Source organism: Carettochelys insculpta, chromosome 24, assembly GCF_033958435.1.
Source record: "Carettochelys insculpta isolate YL-2023 chromosome 24, ASM3395843v1, whole genome shotgun sequence".
In the NCBI taxonomy this organism is placed as follows: domain Eukaryota; kingdom Metazoa; phylum Chordata; order Testudines; family Carettochelyidae; genus Carettochelys; species Carettochelys insculpta.
In genome coordinates this window covers 5365616-5384616 of record NC_134160.1, presented here as the reverse complement: position 1 = coordinate 5384616, position 19001 = coordinate 5365616, and the positions used below count along the sequence as shown (strand labels likewise).

General features: G+C 55.8%; 1 protein-coding gene across 1 annotated transcript in view; it reads right to left on the bottom strand.

The window, feature by feature from the left end:
* Positions 1-15823, bottom strand: part of TINAGL1 (tubulointerstitial nephritis antigen like 1) — a 30227-nt gene extending 14404 nt beyond the window's left edge. The window contains exons 1-4 of the mRNA XM_074976128.1: positions 15429-15823; positions 10596-10930; positions 7028-7091; positions 1447-1539 (exon numbers count right to left, since the gene is read on the bottom strand). Of these exons, the coding sequence (XP_074832229.1) occupies positions 1447-1539; positions 7028-7091; positions 10596-10899 (461 nt within the window). The 5' untranslated portion in view covers positions 10900-10930; positions 15429-15823. The remainder of the gene's footprint in view (positions 1-1446; positions 1540-7027; positions 7092-10595; positions 10931-15428) is intronic.
* Positions 15824-19001: the final 3178 nt, after the last annotated feature.

Genomic DNA, 19001 nt, shown 5'->3' with positions numbered 1-19001 from the left:
CCCTGCTGGCTTGTGCCACCCCTCAGCCAACTCTTGCTGGAGCTGCACCAGGGCGCACCCGTTGACTCACCCCTCTGAGCACAGCATGGCGGCTGTAACCTCAACAGGGGCTCCATTCTCCTAGCAAGAGTCAGCCCTTGTTTGCATAAAACTAGCAACGTTCAGTGCAAATTACTCTCCAAAGGGGAGCCCAGTGGGTCTCAAGTATCAGAGAGGGAGCCGAGCTCGTCCGTGTCTTCAAAAACAACAAGAAGTCCTGTGGCACCTTATAGACTCACAGAGATTTTGGAGCAGCAGCTTTCGTGGGCAAAGAGCCGCTTCGTCGGACGATCTGGTTCTTTGCCCACAAAAGCTTCTGCTCCAAAATCTCTGTGAGTCAATAAGGTGCCACAATTTCTTGTTGTTTCCCAGTTGGTCTGTGGCTTCACAACTACAAGCCGTCCTGTAGCAAACTAAAGACTAACAAACGGATGAGGCTGTGAGCTGTCGTGGGGCAGACCGACTTCTCCAGCTGGCTGGACAATACACTGAAGGATTTGTTAGTCTGTAGGGCTGCGTTTACGCTGGGCCCTTAACTCAGGAAAAGATGCACAATTAGCACTATGTAAATTGCATATCCTATTTCCAGTCGGTTTTGAAATTGGCTATTTCGGGATGAACTTCGAAATCCTGAGCTATTTCGAGGCAGCCCTTGCTTGTCCTGCACTACCGGGTGCGTTTCCTGGATGTGGAGTTACTATTTTGAGCTACCTCGGTATCCCAAAATAGCTCTGCAGTGTAAACACAGCCTAAGGTGCTACAGGATGGATCATTAAAACTTAGCGTGCTGTGGGAATTTTTCCATTTGTTGTAAGAGAACCAGGCAGCCTTTTTCAGGCCTCAGGTAGTGAAAATGTCTCTGAAATGGTTGTCAGGACTTTTTGGCTCCTAAAACCAACCTTGAAGGGCTGAGGGCAGAATTTTAACCCTTGCTGGCCTGGCACTGGACAGCAATGTGCCTCAGTTTCCCCTCTGGAATAAACTCCTCCTTCCTCACGTGTGCAGATGGTAAACAGTGAGGGGCAGGACTTCTCTCTTCTGGGGTGTCTCTGCAACCACTCAGAGGGGGACTCAAACCTGGGCCCCCTGGAGCTTAGGGCAGGAGCCATCTGACTCTCAGCTAAGGCTGTAGAAGAGACATGGTCTTTCCCTGTGGAAGCGGTCTAGGTGCCGCTTCAGGGGAGGGCGACCCATGCCTAGGTGTGTGGGTTACACCTGTACAGCACCTGACACAGCTAGGCTAAGCTTGGGGCTGGCAGCGAACCTGGCCCAGTGCTTTACAGGTTTCTCAGGGCAGCAGCTGGCCCATGTCCCTGCAGTGGACCACCGACACCTCCAGCCTTCAGGCTTTTGCAGGCCAGCCTGAGGCAAGCCGTCACCCCCACCCTCCCGGCCAATGGCGCTTACCCATAATACCCTCTGTTGATGGCCTCGATCATCTCCTCGTCGATGAGGCAGGCGTGCTGCTCACAATCCCACTGCCCATTCCTGTCACAGGTGCTGGGAAGAGGAGAAGATAAAAGAGGGTCAGGCAGGGAAGCAGGGAACAATGGGACATGGCTTTGCTCCTGTCTGCCTGCACTGGGAGGCTGCAGTGACTTGTTCCCTCCCCAGCTGCACACAACCCACCTCCTCTGGGTATTGCCCACGGCAAAAGTCAGGGGAGCTACTGCAGGAGCCAGATGATACTAGGCCTTGGGGAAGCTGCATCCCTTGTTACTCTAGAAGGGCTGCAAGCCAGCGTTCCCGCTAAGTTTTTCCATCCGGGGCAGAATAAATTTTGCTGCATGCACCAATGCATGTGTAGATGTGCACCACCCATAGAAAGACAAGATGCTGGCTGTAGGTGCTCTGCCAATCAGCTGGGCCATGCCCCAATGGCTCCTGGGTGACCGCCCAAGCGCTCCACTTACAGGGAGTGTCACTTCAGCTGTGTGCTTGTCAGCTCCCACGTCTTCACACAACCTGCAAGAACCCCTCCCCTCCAGGCCCATCTACCTCCTTCCCCTTTGCCAGCCCGCACTGAAAGGGTCGGCTGCAGCCTTCAGAGACGGCCGCGTCCCTGCGCCTTGGAACGCCGTGGGGCTGCACAACGGACCCAGAAGGCCCTCGGAATCAGCCCTTGGCATGACACTCTGCCCCCATCCCTGCCGGTGGCTGCCGGAGCTTGGCAGGGCAAACGACGCCGAACATTCGCCAGGCTCTTCCCAACCTCTGGGGCTGGGCGGAGGTTGAAAGGCAGCAAGAGCTGCCGGGAATTTGTTTATGAGGCCATTAAAAACAAGGCCCACAAGGAGCGAGTCTGCGAATGACCTCGTCAGCCACCGGCTGTGCTGCAGGCGCTCGCGACAGTGAGGGCCCAGTCTTCCCGCAGCGTGGACGTGGACAGGAGCCGGGTCGCCATCACCGCAGGACCTCTCGCACCTCCCCAGGCTCCTGGGGCCAGCGGGGAGGAGCCATTCTTCCCCCGTCGGCGCTGCGCTTGCCCCCGGGGCTTTGCGCACCCCAGCCCGATGCCAACACAACCTCTCTGGGCTGCGCGAGAAGAGCAGGGGGGGAAGGAAGAGCTGGGCCGGCCCTGCGGCTTTCAAGCCAGCTGGAGCCATCCTGCTGGTCACGTCCTCTGACCTCGTGCAGGACTCAGGCTGCAGATCCTCGCCCGGCCGCTCCTGGAATGAACCCCCGAACTCCTCTGATTTGACCCCAAGTCTTCCATTCACAGAGCAGCCACTGCTAGCCCAGCAAGTGTCCTGTGCCCCACACCGCCGGGGAGACCCAGGACTGTGTGGGGAACCCCCCAGCGGGAAGGCAGCAGCTCCTGATCAGGGAGCAGCAGCCCCTCAGCTCTACCCCCATCCCCCATCCTCCCCACTCCATTCCAGTCCCCTGGGGGCTCACACACGCCTCCTCCAGCATTAACCAAGCTCGGAGCAATGCTTGGTATTTTCCCTGGGAGCCCTGCTGGTTTTTGCTCCTTTTCCAGCTCAGAGGCTGCTCTTCCTTTTAAGGCTAAGGAGCTGCCAGGCTGGGCTTGCCAAGGATAGACAGCTCAGCCTGGGCAGCAGCCTCGCAGCCCCGTGCCCAGCCCCTGCCAGCAGGGGCACCAAGGAGAAATGGGCTTCAACGGCAGCATGGGAGGCTTGGATTGGACGTCAGGAAGTATGTCCTACCCGTCAGGGTTGTCGAGCCGTGGGATAAATTGCCGGGGGAGGTTGTGGAATCTCCATCTCCGGAGATATCTCAGAGGAGGTGAGACGCACCCGGCAGGGGTGGTCTAGATGGTGCCTGGCCCTGCCATGGGGGCACAGGACTGGATTCAATGACCTCTCGAGTCCCAGTGGTCTCTGATTCTACAACCCTTCCCTCCCTGGATGTGGTGCAGGAGATATCGCCTGGCTTTCCTCCTAGCAAGGGACGCCTGGTGCCCCCCGCTGCTGGGTGTACGGGGCTGCTTGCACGGCTGGGCAGCTGGAGGCAGAGGGGCAGCGGTGGGAGGTGACACCCTTCTCACTGCCACCACATGAGAGAGAGGGGGGTGAGAACACAGCCAGGGTCAGGGAGGGGAGATTCCCCCTTCCTCAGCAAAGAAGGTGCTGGGGGGGGCTGTGGCTGCTCCTGCTCAACCCCCCTCCCCTGGCCAAACAGTGATCCCCTCCCTCCATCCCACGCTGGGATCCCTGGGCCAGCTGCCTGGAGAGGCCCTGGGTGTAAACTGCGAATCAAGGAGCAGAGCAGGCCCTGTTATAAATGGGGGGGAGAAGGAAGGTGTCAAAAGCAGGGTTCCCGCTATGTTTTCCCATCCCTGGGCAGAATACATTTTGTTATGCACGCCAAGGCATGTGTGATGTGCACCACCAGTTGAAACACAGGCTGCTGGCTGTGGGCGCTCTGCTAATCATCCGGGCGGCACCTGAATCCCTCCAGGGCCACATTTGCAGGCTGGTGGCTGGAGGTAAAAGGTGGCTTCCCAGACCTTCACACAGTCTCTGGGCCTCCCAGACTCTGGTGGCTGGGGCGAGCCTTGGGGTGAGCTAGAGCAGCCCCTACAGCAACCAAGTCGCCAGTGGCCCTTCATATTTGCCCTCGCTTGTTGCTGTGCTGGGGGACTGGGAGGAGGAGCAGCTCCTTACAGGTGGAGAGAGGCTTAAAGGCCTCTAACTCTGGGCCAAGGCAGGACTGGAGCTACCTGAGGCATCTCGCAGGTCTTGGGCGGGACAGTGGAGTGGGAGATGCTGGAATCACACAAGATGCAGGTGCAACTGGAGTAAGAGCTGGAAGGGGAATTGCTTCTGAACTGGGCCGGAAATAGCTGGGCAGGAGATGTCTTTGGCCCCAGAAGGCCCAGCCCATCTGGAAGATGCTTCTCCTTCTGCAGGAAAAGCTGCCAGCTAAACCTGGGAAACTTTGGCCCTTATTAAAGCCCCTGCCCTGGGCCAGGGCTCACCCATGCAGCCCCAGGAGCTTGGGAACTGGTCGGGAAAATGTTCACTTCCACACGGATTGCAGCCCACCCCTGCCTGCTGCTGATAAAATGCTGGCAAAGTTGTTCTCCAATTGCAACCCAGTAGAGGGCAGGCCTACAGGTGGGAGGAACAGGGGAGAGGGCATTGCCAGAGATGCTGAGTTGTGATCACCATCCACTCAGCACCCGCCCCACTTAATTCAGGGCTGCACGGTCTCAGACAGGGGTTGTGTTCACGAATTAACTTCCGACTTGCTGATCCAACGTGCTGCAGAGGTAGTTGTACGTAGCAGTCCCATTTCGGTATAAATCTGGAACAGCTACACTAAAAATTGGGGGAGTCCTTCAAGATTCACACCAGCATCAGTGAGATAGGAATCCAGCCCATTATTAGCAGGCAGGGGAATCCCTGATCTACAGTATTTAGCTGAGAGGCTTCTATGCCTTTGTTTTCTGTTTCCTGCACTTTTCAATCCATAAGGCTCGTGCTCACTGTAGAGATAGAAGTAGACAGCCATTCTGTGCTCAGGTAGGCGCACAGACTGTTAGGAGGCACATGCAGACGCGCGCTGTGCTCTCTCTTGCAGACTTATTTTATTCTCTCTTGAGCTCGTCATCTAAAATAAAGGTGATTCACACCTAAAGCATCTGTCCCCTGTGCCTGGAAAGTCATAAGGATGGCCATAGTGGGTCAGACCTAAGGTCCATCTAACCAAGTATGCTGTCTTCTGACAGTGGCCAATGCCAGGTGCCCCAGGGGCAACGAACAGAGCAGGAAATCATCAAGTGATCCATCTCTTGTCACCCGTTCCCAGCTTCTGGCAAAGAGGGACTAGGGACTGCCCATCCTGGCTAATAGCCATTGATGGACCCAACCTCCATGAATTGATCTTGCTCTTTTTTGAACTCTCCTATGACCTTGGGTTTCCACAACCTCCTCTGGTGAGGAGTCCCACAGGTTGACTGCTCATTGTGTGAAGAAACACTTGCTTTTGTTTGTTTCAAACCTGCTGCCTATTAGGGATTTAAATTTCAAAGTAGTTAACTGGTTAAATGATTACAATGAAAGCCTTTGACTATTGTCAGGGACAGAGCAGCAGGGCAGGGAGTTTTACCAGGGCTGTGGGTAGGCATGGCGGGGCCACAGCAGATCAGCTGGGACTGGGATCTGGGGCCACAGCAGCATATCCAGGGCTCCTGCAGCATGTTTGGGGTCTGGAGAAATCTAAGTCCGCTATATCCATGGAATCCCCCCTTGTCCCCAGGCTTTTTGACCGCCTCAAAGAATTCTAGTAGATTGACGATACATTATCTACCCTTTACAAAAAACATTTTGACTTTTTCCGAACAAATGATGTTCATTTATTTGTCTGACACTTCTGGTCTTTACTATAATTTCAACCAATTTGCCAAGCAAGGAAGCTAGGTTTACTGGCCTGTAATTGCCAGGATCACCTCTAGAGCCTTATTTAAGACTTGCGTCACGCTAGCCATCTTCTAGTCATTTGGTCCAGAAGTGGATTTAAAGGACAGGTTCCAAACCACATTTAGGAGTTCTGTAATTCACGTTTGAGTCCCTTCAGAACTCTTGGGTGAGTGCCATCTGGTCTTGGTGACTTATTGCTGTTTCCCTTATCAACTTGTTCCAAAACCTTCTCTAACATACCGTAACAACCCCCTCTGAATTTCCCATCTCCAATTTCTTGGACTCCAGAAACACTTTGGAAACGGATGTGAAGATAAATCTAAGCCATTTAATCAGCTCACAACACACAGCTGAGAAAGGAAGTCTGCTCTCAATGCCAGGATAGCTAGCTTTCACAAAGGGAGAGCAAACCTCTGTCAGTAGTGAGGCTGCAACATGTCAAGGAGGGATTTGGACCAAATGACTGCTCGAGGTCCCTTCCAGACCTGCATTTCTAAGCCACAGTGGGGTTATCATAGCCTATCTTGGTCTTGGTGACATCTCTGCAGGAAATAGCGATGAATCAGAAACTGACGAGAAATTCACCCCATCCGGGATTTCATCATCAATTGACCTGATAAAGCCGCAGGATTCACAAGGGGCCAAGACGCGCTGAGGCCCAGTTTCCAGAAAACCTAGATCTGAATGCAGCCCATGCAATTCCATTGCACACCCAGGGACAACCTCGCAGCTCCCGAAGAGGCTGGCACCCAGCTCTCAAAGCCGGCCAAGCCCACATGGCTGGGCAGCAGAGAGCGCTGGAATCTGTTAAAGTAATGCATCTGGCTGGACTGTCCTGCCAGGGCAGATGGGCCCTACAACACATTTCGGGCGGCTCTCTGCACTCTAAGGCAATTCTGCAAACTGCCGAGAGCTCTTTGTCTAGGGAGGGGCGGAAATGCTGGGGTGTGAGATCCCCTAAGGAAAAATACGTTTCCAATGGTTAAAAGAGAAACCCCAGTTGTCTGACTTAGCTGATGCAAACAACTCGTTAGCAGCCCAGGAAATAATTAGCAAAACTTGGCAGCAGCACGCAGGCTCAGGAAAGCCAATGTACTCACCAGAGGTTGCAGTTTTCTCTGTAGGTGGCTCCGGGTGGGTATTTGTGTCCCCCACGAACACAATCTGGACAGGTGAGATGCAAAGAACACAGCCTAGTGAGGAACTGTTATGCCAAGCTAGACACGAGGCAGCTTAGATCACCGCTGAAGCCTATAGAGTCAGCTGGGGTCTCTCCATTGACGTCAAAGGACCTGGAGTGGGACCATTAACCACATCACCAGCCCACACAGACCAAGGAGCCATGGTCAGAGAGAGAGAGTAAGTGACTTGCCCAAGGTCATTGAGGGAAGTCTGTGGCAGAGCAGGGAATTGCTCCTAAGCTTCCCAAGCCGCAGGCGAGCATCCAAACCATTGCCTCACCCTTACACTCAAATCCCTGCCTCCCCCATCTAGAATGGATTTGAGTTTGGCCTGGGAATATTCCTCACCTCTGAATCACAGCCAATCTTTTCTGGGCCTACCTAAGCCATCCCGGATGGTGCTTCCCGGGGTATGAAAGGATTAAGCACTGTCCCAGGGTAGGAGGAGCCAGCAGCCAGATTCCTGGAGGTCAGTAGACAGTGCTGATCTGCAGCTGCTGGCAAGACACTGCTGTGCTGCCCTGCAGATCCGTAACTCCCTCCTCCCTGGTTGTCTCCTGGGGCTGGATGCGACGAGGGCAGCTGGACAAAGTACAGTGAGGGACGCTGGGGCCGTGTGATTTACCAGCCTCTGACTCACTGGCCCAGGGCATGTGTGCGGTTTTGGGTTCGGTGCCGGCGGAGCCGAGCGTGGCCGAAGTGTGACGCATGCCCAGCCGGCCCCTGACATAAACACGGCCCGGGTTGCTCCCTGCAGCACAGCCAGCAGGCGCAGGTTCTGCTTACACAGGTGCAAAGCCAGAACAGCTCCACTGGGGAGCCTGGATTCCCACTTGCGACGGGGCCAGCGCCCCACACGCCCACCATTCCCCTTTGCTTTGGGACCCTCCTCGCCCAGGGTGGGGGTGTAGAACCCCCTTTTGGGCCAGCTCAACCGCGACTCCAAAAGGGGTGCGCACTGTCCCCCCTTCCACTGGCTTGAGCAAGACGCGCCTGGTGGTTTGTGCTGTTACGGTAGGGAGAGCAGAGAGCAGCATTCCCTGGGTGAGCTCATCTGAGAGGCTCGTCAGCCCCAAAGGGCCGCCCACGCCCACAGGGACTGGAAACATTTCAGATAAAGATACCAGTTACAAGGGCTCAATTCATATTTATAAGCTGACGGGTTCCTCAATGGCTTCTTAGAAAGCTTTTTGGTTCAGGCACTGGAGGGAAGGGAAAACAGCCAGCAGATACACGATTTCCCCACTGCAAGGCAGAGGGAGGCCCAGACTACACATCGGGGTTAATGTTACCACGCTGAGGTCATAATCAATGTTTCTGCTCATTTTTTTCCCCATCTGTACGTGGAATAAAGTTTGTTATGTGCACCAAGGCACAGGTGGATATGCACCACCAGTAGAAACACAGGCTGCCAGCCGTGGGCGCTCTGCTGATCAGCTGGGTGGCACCTGAATCTCTCCTGGGTGTCCACCCAAGTGCTGAGCTTACAGGGAATGCTGGTCATGATCTGAACGCTCATCAGGCTCTGATCACAGAAACAGCAACTTCAGCGCAAGGCCCTGATCATGGGTCAATGACAGGTCCCGTTTTCAAGGGTAACGCGTGGAACTGGCCAAATTCCAGCGTGGTTTGTTAGCCTGGAATTCAGCTTGCAGGGGCAGAGCACACACACTGTTCTCCTTCCCTCCCCTGTCCCGGCTGGTCCCGCAGCATTGCTAGGTGAGAGATACCACATTTCAGCCCCAGGGAAAGAGCCCCGTTTACCTAGGGAGGGTCAAATTCGTTGCCTGGCTGCTGCAGGTGGGGTTGTGAGTTGAGGCTACTGAAGGCAAAACTGTTATCTGGATTTACTGTGGTCTAGCACAATGTTCCCTGTAACCTTTTCCATCCAGGGGCGTTTTTTTTTTTTCCCTATTCCATGTGCAGAATAATTTTATGTGCACTGAGGCCTGGGTGAATGTGCACCACCAGCAGAAACAAAACCCCCCAGCTGTGTGTGCTCTGCTAAGCAGCTGGGTGGCATTGGACTCTCTCCTGTGGGTCCGCACGAGGGCCCGGCTTACAGCGGAGGCTGGCGTAGCAGAACACAGAATACCACTGTACTGCAGCATGGGTCCTTTCATGAAGGGGCAATAACTAATGTGGGGCAGATTCTCCTCTGGGGGACGTCGCCAGGACTCCAGTGAAGACTCTGATTTGTACCAGCTGAGGATCTGCCCCCTGGGAGGCTAAAGACAGAACTGGAACACACCAGACCAGGTTCTGCTCTCAGCCCCCACCCTCCCTGCCTGGGAACAAACTCATCAGCTCCAGTTGTGCTGCCTCTTCTTACAGCAGGATTGGCAGAGGTGGGAGAAGTACCCCAAAGGTTACTTGAGTAAAAGTGCAGCTGCTGGGGGGGAGGGTACTTAAGTACAAGTTACCAGGGTCTCACTGGAAAACTACTTGAGTAAATGCGCGCACGCGCACACACACGGCCCATCTAGATTGTACTCAAGTATCCACAAGTGAAAGTTACTCAGGTAACTTTTAAGGTACTTTCCCCACCTCTGCGGATTGGTTTGCCTGGAGCAGGATCAAAGATCTCCCTTCCAGGTCCGAGTCTCCTAGTGCCCAGCACTTCTGGGGCGAAGGTTCTTTGTTCAAGGGGCTGCCAGAGCTCTAGGAAAAGCCCTTGGCAGCTCCCCACATGTTGCCCGGGGCTGGAGACAGGCAGCTGTTGCGCGTGTGAAGTGCGTACGTTCCCAGCCGCGGTCGGGCGGAGGTCTCGCAGTTGCCAGGAAGATGATTACATCTTAAATAAGAGCTGCAATGGCAGGAGAGCTGGGCAGTGGGCTGGGAAGGCAGCCAGGTGGCTAGCAGACCAGCAGAGGGGTACAAAGAGATTTCTCCCTGGGTCTGGGACTTGGGGGTTGAGCCAGGGTGCTTCCCTTAGGGACGGGGCTGGGGCTGGGGCAGCCACGTGGGCAGGAGAGGGAACAGAGGCCCCATTGAGCAGAATCACTGTTGATGCCAAAGGAGAAGAGAGGAGGCAGGAAACTCATAAGTTGCTGGTTCAAATCCTGCAGCAGGTGAAACAGCCTGTTATAGCCATTTGAGGGGTGGCAGGGGCAGGTCCCAGCCTTGCCCCAAGGGGATGGATGTGACCTGTACAAACTTGACCTGAGAAGTCAGGAGCTGAGCAGGCCAGAGGGGCTGCCATGGGGCAGGAGCATGTGAGCATCAGTGCTTCATTGCTGATGAGCCTGTGTGAACGTCCTGGCCCTGAAGCAGGGATCCTTGTCAGCTGAGCACTTGGGCGGCCACTCAGGAGAGATTCAGGTGTGGCCCAGCTGATTAGCAGCGCACCCCCAGTGTGTTTCGACGTGTGCATGTCCATGGATGAAATGTATTCCATCCATGGATGGAAAATATTAGAGAGGACCCCTGGTCAGCCTGTGGGTCCGGTGATCTGGCATCACAGGCTGGAGGAGGCTGCCCCACCTACCTTTCTGCACAGGCAAGGGGGGTGGGATGCCCAGGCAGTAATCCCAGAAGTCAGGGCAGCAGTCAGAAACAGTGCGGTTGCAGAAGAGGTCGCAGTAGCAGAGGGTATCCAGGTAAGGCACGGTGCAGGCGTCGTCCCTGCCACGGCAGCAGGCATCACTCCTCTCGCAATACGAGCCGCTGGCATCGCGGATGCCCCGCTCATGCAAGCCTGGTGCCAGCTCTCTCCGCGTCCGTGCCCTGTGAGCAGAGAGAGACTGCACCACCAACAGCCAGAGGGTCGGGAGGGTCCACAGCAGCCTCATCTCTCAACGGACGTCCCCCGATGTGCAACGGCTGGGGAGAGAGGACGGGATGTGACGAACGCAGGGACCGGAGTGGACACGGCCTCCCTGGCCTACATCCTCGTCCCTAGGGCTGAGCTAAGAGCTCCAGGAGAGACATTGACGTTGCTGGGAGCAGGGGGGTCAGCGGGGAAAGGGTTAATAATTGCAAGTCCCCGTGGGACCCTAAAGCCACCATGAGCTCACCTTGGGCACCTGCAGAAAGACCAAAACGTTTGACCCTGAGCAGGGCCAATATCTCCAGTAAACATTCAGGCTGCCACTCGACCTGGACATACAGATGCGTAAGTAGAAAAGAAACGTTTAGTCAGACAGGATCTGGCTACTGTTTAATTTGGGTTTTGGATGTCTCAGGCTAGGTGAGGGATCCCCCATGTAGACTGTAACTTCTAAACTGAGTCCCAGGGCAGTAATTCTCTGTGCATCATTGCTTTCTGGGTATACTTTATCTTTTGTTAATACTTTACTTTTTTCGTAAGGTCGTGATTTGATTCCTGTGTCCTACAGGAGTGTCTGTGTAGATCCAGGCCTAAGACTGAAAGGTCAGCGATCAGATTGCAGCTTCCTTTCTTTCTTTTGTTTTCAGTCTGACACTCCCAAGTGCAGAAGGTGGAGGCTGGCAAAGATCTTAAAATGCCTTGTCTCTGTAGGCTCTGCTTAAAAAGCTTCCCACGATTCCCTGATGCTGGGAGGTAGACTGCCACTACCCAAGTGAGAAAGCCCTGCCTTGAAAACTCAGGAAGACACACTTGGGACATCTCCCTGTGGGAAGCCTCTCCTAGGAAATAGCTTGAAAACAAAAGAAAGAAATACCAAGAAAGTGATGAAGCACCGAGAATTACTTCCCTGGGACTCAGTTTAGCTGTTACAGTGTACGGGGAGGAGGGGGGGTATCTCACCCAGCCTGAAAAGTCCCATGCTGAACCCCAAATAACAATAACCGAGTCGCGTCTGACTAAACATTCCCTTTCTACTTACATACCTGTATGCCCAGGTCATGTGGTGGCCTGAATATTTACGTGATTTAGTTGAGCTTGCTCAAGATTAAACGTCTTGGTCTTTCTGCTCCAGCCAGTGAAAGAAAGACCCCCCCACCCTCAGCAGGTACCCGCCTCAGTTGAAAAGCTCCCTCTCTCTTCCCTTGGGCTCACCTGACTTCTGGCCAAGAGGGAACCCACTCTCCCTGGGTTAAACCCTTGTCAGGCATTCATTCATGACGAGGTCAGTGGCAGGTGACTGGCACCAGGACGTCTGAGCACAGGCAAGTGGGACCTGCCATGGGACTGCATTGGTGGCTGCCAGGAAACCCTGGAACCAAACTTTGCCCAGCCCAGTTCCCCTTTCCGACCGGCAGGAGTCTAAGGTCCCAGCTCCCTCACTGTCCTGCACCGCCCTGCGAGGCTGCACTGATCTTCAGTAAGCACAGTGTGGGCCACAGCTCTGCCGTGAGTCGCCGTGACCTGTTCTCCTTTGGGGCAGCCATTCACGCGGCTGGCACGCATTACTGCAGCCTTATAGAATGGGGTCTGGGTCTAGCACCAGCCTGATACAATTGGGCCTGGTGCAGGAGCACATAAAACCCTGCCCAACTGGGGACCCAGCTAGCAGAAACAACTCTGCTCTTGAAACTCATGAGCCAGGGCACCTCTGGAGGGAGAGGGGGAGATTTAACCCACAGCTGTGGCCGAGGAGCTGTGGGGCAGAGGACAGCTCCCCTCCCCCTCCTCCTTTTTTTCACCGTGGAAACCACCCTGGAAAGATGAAACCTTCCAAGCAGGAAGGAGGTTGATTCATCAGAGCTGCTGGTGCAGAGGTTGGGAAAGGAACTCAAAGGTATTTAGGCATCACCTGGGAGCTGAGCGCCCAAATTCCTTTCAGGGGCTGAACCTGTGAGACCAGAGGGAAATGCATGGAGGGCTGTTCCCTATAGACTGGCAGCTGTCAATCACTTAGCCTCACACTGGGTTGGGAAAAGGGGGCGCCGGGGTGATGGGCATTTGCAAGGTAGGGGAGAAATGGCCTGTTTGTTGCTTCCCAAATCTTTACCAGGCGAAAGGTACATAACACCAGGCTTGGCTGCACCTCAGATCACCAGCAGGCTAGCTAGGATCAAGGCTGCAGCAGGCCGCAATAGGGTAGGATCAAAGCCCAGGCTAGCAGGAAGCCTGATGAAACTGGCTGGGTGAAGTCATGCTTCCCCATGCTCCTGGTGGGCAGGGAGAAACCAGCCCTAAGCTCTGCAGACCTTTAGTACCAGACCAGGTGTTGCCTACGATTCTGCGGCAAGTCTCAGGGTTCCCTCTAATTTTGTCCATCCATGGGTGGAATAAGATTTGCGATGTGCACTGAGGCATGTGTGGAGGTGCACCACCCATAGAAACACAGGCTGCCGGCTGTGGGCACCCTGCTAGTCAGCTGGGCCGCACCTGACTCTCCCCTGGACACTCTCACGCAAGTGCTCAGTTTACAGGGAACACTGCTCAGGGTCTTTGCTATTTTCCTGAAAGCCTCAGCTCCAGGAGTCAGGTGATTTCCTGGGAACCTCAACTTTTGTTGAAAAAGCTAAGCAAGGTTCTCGCCCCTCTGGCTGCAGGGAGAAGGTGGGAAATGAGCCCCTAAACGCTCCCCTCAATAGAAGAAGCCCCCTCCATTTGCACCAGTACTGCCAAAGTGAGGGAATTCAACACACTTTTTTCTTCTGGTGGATGCCCAAGGGTGGCCCAGCCCCAAGAGTGAAAATAATTGCAATTGTGCGTCACTGGGCCCTGCGACCCTGCAAGCTGAGTGCTTGGGCTGCCAACCAGCAAAGATTTAAAGGCTGCCCAGCAGAGCGCCCACAGCCGCCCACAGCTGGTAGCAGATGTTTCTATGGGTGGTGCACATCTACACATGCCTCAGTGCACACAACAAAAATTATCCCGCACATGGATGGAAAAAAATTAGAGGGAACATTGGCTGGGACTGGAGCTGCTTTTCACCCCAAAAGGCACCATCTGTTCTGTGCAACTCTTCCTCTTCTGCCATTCCCTGCCGCTGCATTTCTTTTACCTGCCTCTTGGCTCTGTTCACGGACATGTCAGAACTTAGCCATTGTCCCGCTGTCTCTGAGCTGCAGGGGCTGGGGTGGCATCCCACAGGACTGAGAGCCCAGCAAGGGTGGCAGGGCAGGATGGAGGGGCACTGGCTGAGTTGTGGGTTGCGGGCTGTGGGATTTGGGGGTGAAGGAGGGAGAATGCAGGGCAGGATAGAGGGCACTGCAGCAGAGCTGTAGAAATTAGCCCATTACCTGCTCTGTTCCTCACAGCTTCAGCCTGAGTTTGACCCTTCCCTTCCTTTCATATTCATAAGTCCCTGACCAGCCCTCCCGCTGGAGAGGTCTGCACATGCCAGCTGAATGTGAGCAGGGCTGTGATCTAGGACTTAGGCAAAGTGATGAGTTTTAAGGTCTCAGCAGCTACCTTAGGCAGAGGAGTGGAGGATAAGGGTCAATCTATCTTTGCCAGCCACTTTGCTTTGCTCCAGGGTAAGCAAGCTGCCTTCCTTTTGTTAGCTTAACCCTCTGACCTAGGTCAGGGACTTCACGGGAACCCGGCAGCAAAAATCCTGGAGCAGCAAAGCTTGGAAAATGTTTGGAATCTGGTGGTCATTCACCTCCTCTGTACAGTAGCATCACTGTGCAACTGGAAAACACCACCTGTGTGTCACCCCGAGGTGGCTGCATTTCCCTGCGTGGATGAGCGCTCCCTGGGCAGCGCTGTGAAACAGCAGTTATGTCCCACCCCAGAGGAGGCTGCATTTCAGTGCTGGGTGGTCATGCAGGGCCAAATCCTGGTCTTATTTATATTCGTGCAACCCCTCCAAAGTTGTGGGACGCGAGTGGGGAAAGGGTGCTGCATGAGGCCAGCTCCTCTCCCCAGTTTGCAAAGCGTGGCGTGTATCCCCGGGTGGGAAAGGAAGCCTGCAAAATAGGAAAACCAGCTCCCTGCAGCAGCTCCGCCAGGAAAGGCCAGTGGAATTCTTTCCAGACTCAGCCCAAACACACCCTGCTTTGGGAGCATAACAGCTGGTTGTTCCCCCCGCTGCACCTCTATTAAACACACCAGGCTCAGAGCAATGATAGCCCCAGTTCCTCCCAGTAAAAGCTCCCTCCCACACAAACACACAGACCAAACCCTCCCTTGACACACAGGCCCCACTGATAGCTAGCGCCTCTTCCCTGGAAGGTTTGTAAAACCACCTGACGCGCAGCCAGTTCCTCCAGGCTGGGAGCGGCTGGCAGCTGTACCCTGGAGGGCCCCCAAGCCCTGAACCTAAATCAAAAGCTGCCTCCGGGTCTGCCAGAAACAAAATCGTGTCTCATCCCCCAGCAGTGAGAAACTCACAAAGCCAATTCCTTCCTTCCTCACCCTGCTGCCGAAATCAGCTGCCCCAGACCCACCCGGTGCAGGCAAAGCCCCCTGGCACCCGGCTCCTCAAGAGGAGGATTTTACCTGAGCTGTGCCTGTCCCAGCCCCAGCCCTGCAGCTGCCTGGACTTGCCAGCGAAAGTCCTCGTCCTCCTCCTGCGGTCCCCCTACAGGACAGAAACTCTCCAAGCAGGCAGAGCCACTCCTCTGGGCCTGGTTTTCACACGCACTGGTGCAAAGGGGCTCGGGCTCTCCTTATGTAGCCCACGCCTTTCCACCTCCACTCCCTCGCTGTGAGCCAGCCTCCCCCGGCTGGGCGCAGGCTGCAGCATTCCCGTGTGCAGGCCAGAGCAGGGCTCCGCATTCCTGGACAAGGGGAGGCTCCTTGACACTGGCCTGGCACAGAGATTTGTTGCCCAGGGCCAGCGCCGTTTCTCCCCCTCTGTGCACCCCAGTTAACCCTCAGCAGCACAGGCCCGGCACGATCGCCAGATGGGATCACCACCTCGCCCCGCTTTGGTGTGCGTGACCGTCGTCAGCGCCACCTGCCGCAGATGAAGGCGCACAAGAGTCAACGTCCTACCCTGCTCCTGGGGCTTAGTTTGTGATGGAAGAGGTGCTGGGCTCAAGCGCTCAGGGTCCAGGCACAAGGAGTATTCTTACACATATAACTGGTGCCAAAAGCCCAGAGGTGTTGCCATGATGCAACAGAGGGTGGTTGTCTGCAGGTGGAAATGAACCTGGGACGTTGGAAGCAGTGTGCAGGGATCCCAGCACTGGAATAGCAGGGGGCATTCCCAAGAAGTTCTCCGATCTCTCCCTTTCAGAGGAAGCCGCGTTCCATCTCTGACTCAAGGACGGCCTTTCTTTCCAAGGTCACGTTCCCTCTCGCTGCGGTTGATTCCCTGACAACGGACTCCGAGCTGGGTGTGTGGGAGCAGAGCGGGGCTGGAGATGGGCATCAGCTTCTGAAACCAGCCATGTGGAGTGGTGATGGCCAGGGGAGAGTAGCAGTGGTCCCCCCCTAGTACTTTTTTCCAATCTGTGTGTGGAATAAATTTTATGTGCACCAAGGCATGTGCATATGTGCACCACCAACGCACACACACAAGCTGCTCTGCTAATCAGCTGGGTGGCCTCTGCGTCTCCCGCCAGTGCTTAGCTTCCAGGAAACACTGGTGAGCGGAGGTCACGCCTGGTTGTCAGTGACCTGCCCCACTGAGGAGCCAGTGCCTCACGCCCCTTGCAGGGTGACTCCTCTAGTCGCAGATGCACAGGGTCTAAAAAGAGGGGGGCCGTGAGCTCCTCCGCCCCCTGCCATGGGGCTGTTGAGCTGCACACGCCCCGTCCATGCCAGCGCTCACTGAAGGGGGGGCGCCTGCAAAGGGGCGATCTCCAACAAGCTCCAAAAGGAGATAGGGGGTAGTGGTGTGGGAGGAGGGGGGTGCAGGGATCCCCTCCAACTGGGCTCCAGATGCTGTGATCCCCCACAGCCCCATGGCCCAGGACCCCTCCAGCCTGCCCTGCACGGGGGCTGACCCTCCCCACTCCCACACGCGCCATTACCCAATGGCAGCAGCTGCTGCCCCAACAGGCTCCGTGGGGCGGCCGTTGCTCAATGGGCCGTTAACCCTTTGTGGGGGTGTTGCTTTGCAATAAAAAAGGTGAAGTGAAACAGCCCCCGGGGGCTCTCTGTGAAAGGCCCTGAGACGCAAGGGAAGCAAAAAGACGAAGCTGAATCATCCAATGTCTCCCTTGCCCGGGGTGGGGGTGGGTTGCGAAACGCAGTCCGTGCCCCACCGAGTCACGCTGGGTGGGTGGCACAGCCCAGCCTCCCGCCAGCTGGAGAGGGGCTCAGCCGAGGCCCCCAGTCTGGGGAAGACAAAGCTAGTCAGTATCCCAATGCGTCACTTTCAAAGGCCGTGGCACTAGCCTGGCAGCCCCCCCCGCGCAGCAATGGCCGGGTCAGACGCCCAACGGCTCTGGCGAGATGGGGTCTGTGTCTGGGGCTGGTGACGGACCGGGTGGGTGGCCTGGGTCGGGCGGGGAGGAGGGAGTTAGCAGCAGGGTGACTAGGCACTGATCTCAGCGGCTACTGGGAGGGGTGCGGGCTAGCAGCTAGATGAATGAATGAATGAAGGAGAGAACAAATGCCTGGCTGACTGAACGGCAGACCAGCCTAGAGGACCGAAAAAGCAAAACACAACGTCTCCATATTAGCACGGTCCTGCCTTACCCAAGGGCACCCGGCTGCCCACACGTCACATCTGCTGCACCCGCAATGGCTTGGCCGTAGCACCTCCAACCTGCAGGCCCCTCCCAAGCACAGGAGCAGAAGAAAACTCAGAGAACCGAGAAACCCCCACACCCGCCGCTCAGGGTGCAGGTGGAATGAGGAGCACACACAGGGGAAGAGGGAACAGGGTTGGAGTGAGGGGGTGGAGAGCAGGCCAGAATGATGCTGAGGTAACCCAGCACCCAGCAGCGAGGGCAAACCAGCTGATGGGAGGAAGAAATCTGTAGCCACACACAAGTCCTACCTCATGGCTAAAGTGCCAGACTGGGATTCAAGCTGAGTTCAACCTGGCCTCTGCCACTGACTCCCTGGCATGACCTTGGTCAAGTCACTATTGGCCAGATGGTCAAAAACAGTCCCCATTCTCCCTAGGCACCTCCGTAAATGCCGACAGGGGAACTGTTGGATGCAGAGATTTCTTTAAAGAGAAAAGCTGGCCCATAAATGGCTCTGTGCCTCTGTTTCCCCATGTGTAACATGGGGCTATGAGGGAAGGAGACAGAGGGTTGTGTAGAGGCGGAAGACACTCACGTGCTGCTGTGGAAGGGCCCCCTTGGGCTAAGCCTTTCGGCAGACAGGCTGCTGGACTTGTGGAGCGTGCATGGGCCAGTTCTGACCTGTGGAGTGAACTAAAGGCAGCTGTCAGGTAACATGTAATTAGCCAGCAAAGGGTGCTGCTAGGGGAGACCTATAAAGCCAAAGGCTCCACAACAGAACAGGGTTTATCTGACTCACACAGGCATGTGCAAGGACGCTGGGAAAACGTGTGTGAAGGCCCCCACCATGGGCATGCTTGGGGGTGGGGCAGGAGGCAACGTTCCAGCCCTGGGACAGGAGTGCACAACGCGATGGCTCCCAGGAACGTCAGCCCTTTCTCTGCCGCTTCTGGCTGTGGCTGCATCCCAGGGGCCAGGTTTGAGGGCCCTGTGGTCTGCTCACGCCTGCTCAGCAGGCAGCTCTGTGCTGGTTTGGGAGGCACGCAGCTCTGCGGTGTGGGCAGGGCATGCTTCCTGCTAGGAGCGCAAGGCCAACAGCACCACGTCGTTGGCCGCTGGTGGGTGACAGCACACAGGCCCAGCGCTGCAATGGGATTTAAAGGCTGAGTTCAGCACCTGGGCCTTAGCGCTCACACCCGCACGCCTCGGCCACAAGGGCTTTCCGACAGACGGGCTGGCGTCATGAGGGAACCACGGTACTAAGCAGGCCACTGGGACGGCTATCGGAAGCAGACCAGTGCATCTGTCCAGCCTGGTCGCCTGTCTCTGACGAGAACCCCCCCCAGTCAGGGCATAACACGCCCCCCGGGAAGTTTCCTTCTGAACTGAGGTAGCTCATGCCCTGAAGCATGAAGGTTTCCGTCCC